Source organism: Heliconius melpomene, chromosome 5, assembly GCF_056956725.1.
Source record: "Heliconius melpomene rosina isolate 202511_hmr_F chromosome 5, ASM5695672v1, whole genome shotgun sequence".
NCBI lineage: Eukaryota > Metazoa > Arthropoda > Insecta > Lepidoptera > Nymphalidae > Heliconius > Heliconius melpomene.
This window is the reverse complement of record NC_140393.1, coordinates 2259451-2267000: the sequence shown is the minus strand read 5'-3', so window position 1 is coordinate 2267000 and position 7550 is coordinate 2259451. Positions and strand designations below refer to the sequence as shown.

The following is a 7550-nucleotide window of genomic DNA, read 5'->3' as shown; positions in this document are numbered from 1 at the left end:
TGGGATCGGTCTATTATTACTGACAGGTATATTGTTGCCAATAGACCTGATATAGTACTAGTAGACCGAGCGGCGCGCCGCGCAGTGATTGTTGACGTTACTATCCCACATGATGAAAATCTCGTGAAGGCCGAAAAAGAAAAACAATCTAAATATTTGGACCTAGCCCATGAGATTACCGCCATGTGGGATGTCAATGCGACTATCATTGTGCCGATAGTGGTTTCGGTTAACGGTTTAATAGTGAAAAGCCTCGACCAACACCTTAAGAGGCTATCGCTTAGCTGTTGGATCAAGAACCGGATACAGAAGGCAGTAATACTTGAGACGGCACGTATTGTGCGGCGGTTCCTCTCTCTGGAGCCCTAGCCACCGATGGCTTGGACCCTTGTCCCGCCCTCGGAAGTGTGGTTTTTTATATTTTTAAATGTATCTTTTTTATAATAATTTATATTTAAAAATGTAAAATTGATTCGCTTATTTAATAAAAGTATATTCTGTTTACATATAAATATCAGCTTTACGCTGTATCCCGCACACATCAGGGTAGGCATCGTGAAAGTCGGCAAAAATCGGCAAAGTGGGAAACGGAGACAGACACACAGACACTCTGCCGATTTTTGTAAATATGAAGGTGATATATTGTAGTTCATATATGAATAATTAGTTATTGCTATATTTAGTGTTTTTTTTTTAATAAAATGTAAGTAAATACAATATGATATTAACTCCAATTAATTTCACATAATAAAACAATAATTAAAACAAAATCTATTTAATTCTAACAAGTCTCGCTATATACGCGGGTCCGTAGTTAGCGGACACATCGGGGACGACCAGTTGCCCATACTTAGGTTTACTTTGCTTTGTGCCCAGACACAGTGTACTGCTTAAAGCGTTAAATGGTATTGACATGTCTCTGAAAATAGAAAATTAAAAGGTTTTAGGTTTGAGTATTATTTATGTTGAGAATTGATTTTTTTTCTTTTTTATTTAGAAGTACAATAAGTTTGACACAAAATAAATGGATGCTTAATCGTTTGAATATCATATTTCAATTGTTAATATGTGGAATGCCAATTGAGAGGAGTAAATTGAAAAACGTTTGTGTGAATAAGGAGGTCTGATTATATGATATAACGAATGAGGTCGTTGTAACGCAGGGCTACAAGCAGAGACGACAATTAGAGATTAATCAACATTAAGCCAATACAAACCTAACAGCAGCAACCACCCCGTACTCCTGGAAGGCGGCGTTGAGCGCCGCGTGCACGACGCCGTCGTTCTGCGCGGGGCTGAGCGCGCACGTGGAGTACACTGCCGCGCCGCCCACGCGCAACACGCGTAATGCGTTACTGCACACAGAGAGGATAGTTGGCGGTTAATTTACATTAAATTAAATTCCGTATATAAATAAGTTTTAGCTTCACATTCTATACCGCTCATAGCAGGGTACGCAGAGGGAACGTAGAGTTAATACCTCTCCCACGCACCGCGCGATTAGCTAGAAATAATTCGTTGACTGGCAAAACTCAACTTATACGAATCTATATTATATTACACATAAACAATAACAAAATTACACATAAAAAATTGAACATAAACTTGGAGGTTGCGGGTTTGGGTAAGAATGAAATAGTTTCACTTTTAGAAAGACCAGGTGAGACGTTCATTTCCGCTTTTTGATTAAATTTGTAAAAATAGAAATTTCATATTAAATAAGTCATTTTAATCAATAAATAGCCTTACGTTAGTAACTGTGATTGTAGCTCCGGTATTCTCAATCTCTCTTTGACCCTGTCGGGTCTGAATATGTTATTTTCATCTTCTATTACAGAATGTCTGTCTGTTGTACACGGAGCATCCACAAGCACCTATAAAAAGCATAATTTCACATTACATTAATGAATATTAATTAGAGTATCTAATTAATACTTATTGACAACTTACACAATAAAAGCAAATTTGCATTTTCATTTCTTCGCTCTGGTATCGAAGCAAAGCGGGGCGTTGAGTCGCGAGCACTCAACATGTAATGTCTCCAGAATTTTACGAGAGTAGAATAGAGCAAAAAAGGGAAAGAGTTCTAATAGAGGAAAATACGACCCATCTTTCAATACTCACAGTAGCCATTACAAAATGTGGCTATCAAATTTAACTAGCCGTTTTAAAGATTAGCACGTTCAAACAGACAAACATTTTAGCTATATAACATTTGTAAGAATTAATGGAATTACCTTGTCAAAACCGCGGTCGTCAGTAAAAAATCGTCCATCAACACGGGTTATCAACACACGCTCTCGCCAATTGTTGCTCATTTCGTAGTCCATTAGATAGTCGTTGAATATTCTGCTTATTCTATAAATATTAATAAATATATTCATATTAAAATCGGGAATGGGCACTTAATACTGTGCACTTAACTTTTGTATTTGACGTTTGACTGTGAAACGCGACGGTTGTGGTTTTGATTCCCATACGGGGGAATGAATTATTTGTATCTCTTCACTCTGGTGAGAAGACCCGATGTTTGAAAAATTGGGCTTCCACAAAGTGTCTTAACACTAGGTCCCCTGTGCCTATGAATTTTGATTCTCTTGATGGTAACGAAATACGCGTTTTTGCATAAGCGGCTACGTCTTTTTTTGAAGTTAATGTAGAAATATACTTTTTTTTCAGGAAATTATGGGACCGTAGATCTGAGTATACAGTTTAAATTTCGATGTTGATTGATTGATTGATTCGATATCTCCAAACGTTCCTGAGATAAAGGCTCTTGACAGACAGATGGACGGAAAGACTCCTTTTTTCCTTAAAAAGTACGGAATCCTAAAAATGAAATGAAATGAAGAAAGGAAATGAAATATAAAAATATACATTTTAAAGAGTTAACTAACCTATTAGATCTAGAAATAGACACATCATTGCAGACTATCACATCTGGCAACAGTGTTTGTAAGGCAACTAGGGCTTTGCCCCCCGGAGCTGAACACATATCTAACACTCTATCCCCTGGGGACAGACAGAGTGCTAAAACTGAGAGAACGCTGCTCAGGTCCATTGGGTAATAGTTGAATACACCTGGAATTTGGTTATTAGTTTTTTAGTTTGACGCTGTATCCCGCTTATAACAGGGTAAGCAGAGAGAACCTAGTGTTAAGATACTCCGTTACCCAATTTCCGCTGAATTTTCAAATATTGTTAACACATTGAAGAAATAAAAATATTAATAAAAAATGGGTTCGATTCCTGCATGTGGGAATGAATTTTTTTTTCACAGACTAGGTGCTAGGTGAATTTTGCCATTCAACATAATTCAATGGAAAGTGGAGAATGAAGTGCCTTAATATTACGTTCTTTGTGTTTATCTTGCTATGAGTAGCAAAACGCGAGAAGTTGAAAAAAGGGCAAATCTTAACCTGTTTTACATCTCTTTGGTTCGGGGAACTTCTGATAATCACTGTTCATTTCAAAAGCCATCACCTTCAAATGCTCTGGATACTTAAACTCAGTTTCAGGTTCTATTATAAGTGGGAAATCCAATTCTTCTGCAAATTCAAAATAAACAAACATAAAATAAGAATGAAACAATACATATTTACTTTCTCTTTTTACGTTTCTTTTTTCGTTTTTCTTAGTTTCACTCTGTATTTCACCTATAGCAGGGTAATCTGCATACCGTGCTTACCGAACTAAGTAACCTAGGGTCAATTTATTCTTTATTAATCACCTATATTGTTAATCTTTTCGCAAGAGTGAGGCAATGGAGATTAAGTGGAAAATGCATCATTATGTTAACAGTACAACACTATCTTCATCTCTTCGCAAAAATCGCCCTAAAAAAATCTTATATCTTTTTAATACTTTATATCTATTTTAATACTTTTTTTCAAATTATTCATGCCCCTAATTATACATTTTAATTAGTACTCTGTAATTTTATATTTTAGTATTATATACATATAGCAAATGAAATACACATATTACATTCATATATTTCATTTTTCAGTTTTTTTACTTTATGCTTCATATTGCAGAGTAAGGAAAGGAAATCTAGTGTTAAGACATTACACTTTGTCTAAATTCGAGACACTACATAATGACTGGAGGAACTTTTATAATGGGCTAGAATATGAAAATAATTTATTCCAGGGAGGGGATTCAACTCACAACAATTGCATTAAGAGTCAGGAGTTGTCACACTGCACCACTATACATTATTATTCAATAGCCGCTGTAATTTTTAATTGAGGGCAATCATAAAATGGATTGGTTTTCATTTCTTCGCTCTGGTGTTGGACCAAAGTGTGGCGTTGAGTTCTGCTAGTCAACATGTGATACCTCCAGAATTCGGCCAAAAGTGGGGAATGGATTATCTTAATACTAGGTTCCCTCCGCCTACCCTTCGGTGTGCAGGACACAGAGTGAATAAAAGTAGTATTGTATGTATATACTTACTATTAGCATGAAATGAGTAATGTAAAGATTCTGGCACCCATTCCTCAAGTCCCTTTAGTTTTGTTGCTGGTACATATTGATATAATGCTTCAGATGATAAACCCATTGAAGGTTGAATGATCCTTGATTCATCAATTTGGGCATTTTCAATTGCCTGGTCTAGGGTTTGAGCTGCTGGATTGCTAGAAAATAATATTTCACTATTAAAACCTATTCACACATTATGCATCATTTTGATCACATACTTGTCCTAGTTGTAGTTGGTCACATTTTAATATACCACCCTAATGTAATCCTGTTTATTCCTCAAAATTATCCACTTAGAACAGCACTTCCAATGTGTGTATAGACTCGCATTTCAAAATATAGTATATATTTAGAAATGTCTAAAGGGCCCTTCTCAATTCCTTGTTATACTATAGCCACCCTACGAATCATGTGATATGGTTTTGGATGGTCCTATATATGGAAATATACATTTCAAAATATATATATTCTTTATTGCACAAAACAAAATACTGAAAAATAAGAGAAGAAAAATTTTGTTGATAAGGGTGGGCTTATTTCTAAAAGAAATCTTTTCCAGCCTACCAGTGGAAGTGGATATCTGTGAAACATACATTATATCAATTTCTAACATTCATCTAACATAATAAAAAGAAAAATAAAATGTAATAATATGTAATACTTAATATAAATATAACATTTAATTTTCAGGCTGTTATATTTCTTCAATTTTGCCCTGAATATTAAACAACATTTTAATTTATATAATTACTAGTGGGCCCGGACGCGGCTACGCCCGCGAAAATATAAGCCTAAATAACTAAAATAAGTTAAAAAATAATAATAAGTGGAGATTTATTATTAGAAAAAATATCTAAGTAACCGAAATGAACAAACAAAAGAAGTAAAAGTACCTAAAGTTTGCCGTGCGCGCGTCCTAAGCATTTTTCTATATTAAATAATTATTAATTTTTGCGAACAATATTAAATAAAATTACGATATTTTAAGTGCATAACATCGGTATGGATAACCAAACTGAGATAAATTAATTATAAGCAGCAAATAATTACATAAAAAATAATAGTTATTCGAAAATATATAAAAATTTACAAAATCATCAAAGTCATCTGCCCGTTCGCGTCGGTCATACTATACCACTCGTAGGCTAGGTCATTTGGAATCAGTGACATCTTAATTATTTATTAGAATGATGTACAGTAAACCATAATTTCAATCTAGATGAAATGCTAAAAGTGACTATTATATTTATTTTCATAAGGATGAATATCAAATTATATAGAAATCATCTAATTTTTGTTAATGTATACAAATCTATATCGGCGCGCGCCATGTATGGATTAAGCAAAGTCACTTTGGGTGACGTTTTCTTAAAACAACAAACTTTGCAAGCCGTTGCTTAGCTAAATTACATGTCAAATTAATTATTTTAATATATTGGTATATATCGAAAATATTACAAATATGAGAAAAAAAAAGTATCCTATGTTCATCCCGGGACCCTCAAGTATCTCTATATGAGTATTTTATCACAATTTAATTAGCGGTTTGGCCCTGATTGCGTAAAAGACAGACAGACAGACAGAGTTACTTTCGAATTTATAATATAGGTATGGATACTTATGTACTATAAAATCTACTTAATTATATTAAATAAAAAAATATATATATTTTAATAAAGGTAGGTGTGTAATTCAATATCTTATAGCTTCCACTCTGATGCTAAGTTCTGCTATTTCAAACATATAGCTGAATATGTGGTACATAGGTGAAGTTAAAAAATATCTTTTTTATACCTTTACACTGAAACTCACACATAGCAGGGTTATATCACACATAAAAGGAACCTGGGAAACTAATGTTAAGAGACTCTGTTACCTTTAAAACACTTTTGTTCCCCAGTTTCCACTGGATTCTGAAGGCATTGTATGTTGAGTGGTGGAACTCAATGCCAATGGCAATGGCAAGAATATTAAAAAAATATATATTTAACTTCCTTGAGAGTTGTTATAACTTACATTTCACTTTCTTTAGCCTCAGGATTTTTTTCTTCATCAGAAGTTCTTTTTAATACTTCATTATCATTTATTTCTAATTTTTCTGGGGCATATTCTGCTCCAGGGTAAATATTAGTTATTTCTTCACTTTGTAATTTTGTTATATAACTTTCTAATGTATTGTTGTTTATTGCTTCAGGTTGTTTAGTTTCTACAGGTGGCGAGTATTTATCATGAAAGTCCTTTTGTATTTCCATCAAGTTCTTAAGACAGTGAGCTCCTACATACAATTTGGATAAGTATTATAACTACATTTTTGTGTAATATACATAATTATATTACTATATTGTAAATTGAAGACAACAATTTAAAGAACTTTTGACATTTACCTCTATTTGACAAATATTGCATAGTTTCTTCGGAATCGCTGTAGTTGTTTACTACAGCTACATATTTGGATTTTCTTAAAAGAGCTTCTCGCATAGGTTCCCATTGATTTCCGAAAACAGACCCATAAAAATCATCGAAATGATTCAAAGCTTTATACTTAGGCCCTGTTTTTTTCCTTAATTTTGCCTGTAAACATTTTTATTTACATTAATCGTAAATTTACTTACATTACTTAACCATATATGTATCAATTTACCCAGTGAGTTTTAGATTTTAATCTTATTTGTACAACAAAATTAGTTGTTAAGGGTCCTTTTTTGATAATATTTGTAACATTAAACATTATTAATTAGCACAAAATAGCGTTTTCGAATCTTAAATATTTTTGTAGGTTATAAAATTTTGTTATGACTTATGACATCCACAATTTAGTTCGAAAATTAAATGCTATAATTTGTAAAGCAAAATATTTTTTGTAAATATAATTTTCTGATTATTTAATGTTCAAATAAAAAAATATGTAGTATATATAAATATAGTTTATTAATATATTTAAAGATTATTTATTATATTAAATACGCAAAACATTAGACTTGGCTCAATTTATATTGCTGAACGAAGTTTAATTTGTCAATGTCAACTTTGTAGAGAGGGAGAAAGCCATATCCTCTTATTTATTT

At 32.9% G+C, this 7550-nt stretch overlaps 1 protein-coding gene across 1 annotated transcript; it reads right to left on the bottom strand.

Annotated features, from left to right (window-relative positions):
- Window positions 1–759: 759 nt before the first annotated feature.
- l(2)10685 (5-methylcytosine rRNA methyltransferase l(2)10685) lies at window positions 760–7281 on the bottom strand. Its single transcript, XM_085185300.1, has 10 exons — window positions 7127–7281; window positions 6870–7056; window positions 6502–6760; window positions 4459–4640; window positions 3420–3548; window positions 2898–3081; window positions 2238–2358; window positions 1750–1874; window positions 1218–1355; window positions 760–919 (listed from the first exon to the last, which is right to left on the bottom strand). The coding sequence occupies exons 1-10, from the start codon at window positions 7211–7213 to the stop codon at window positions 772–774; spliced, it is 1560 nt and encodes a 519-aa protein (XP_085041426.1). The 5' UTR covers window positions 7214–7281; the 3' UTR covers window positions 760–771.
- Between the last annotated feature and the right edge of the window lie 269 nt (window positions 7282–7550).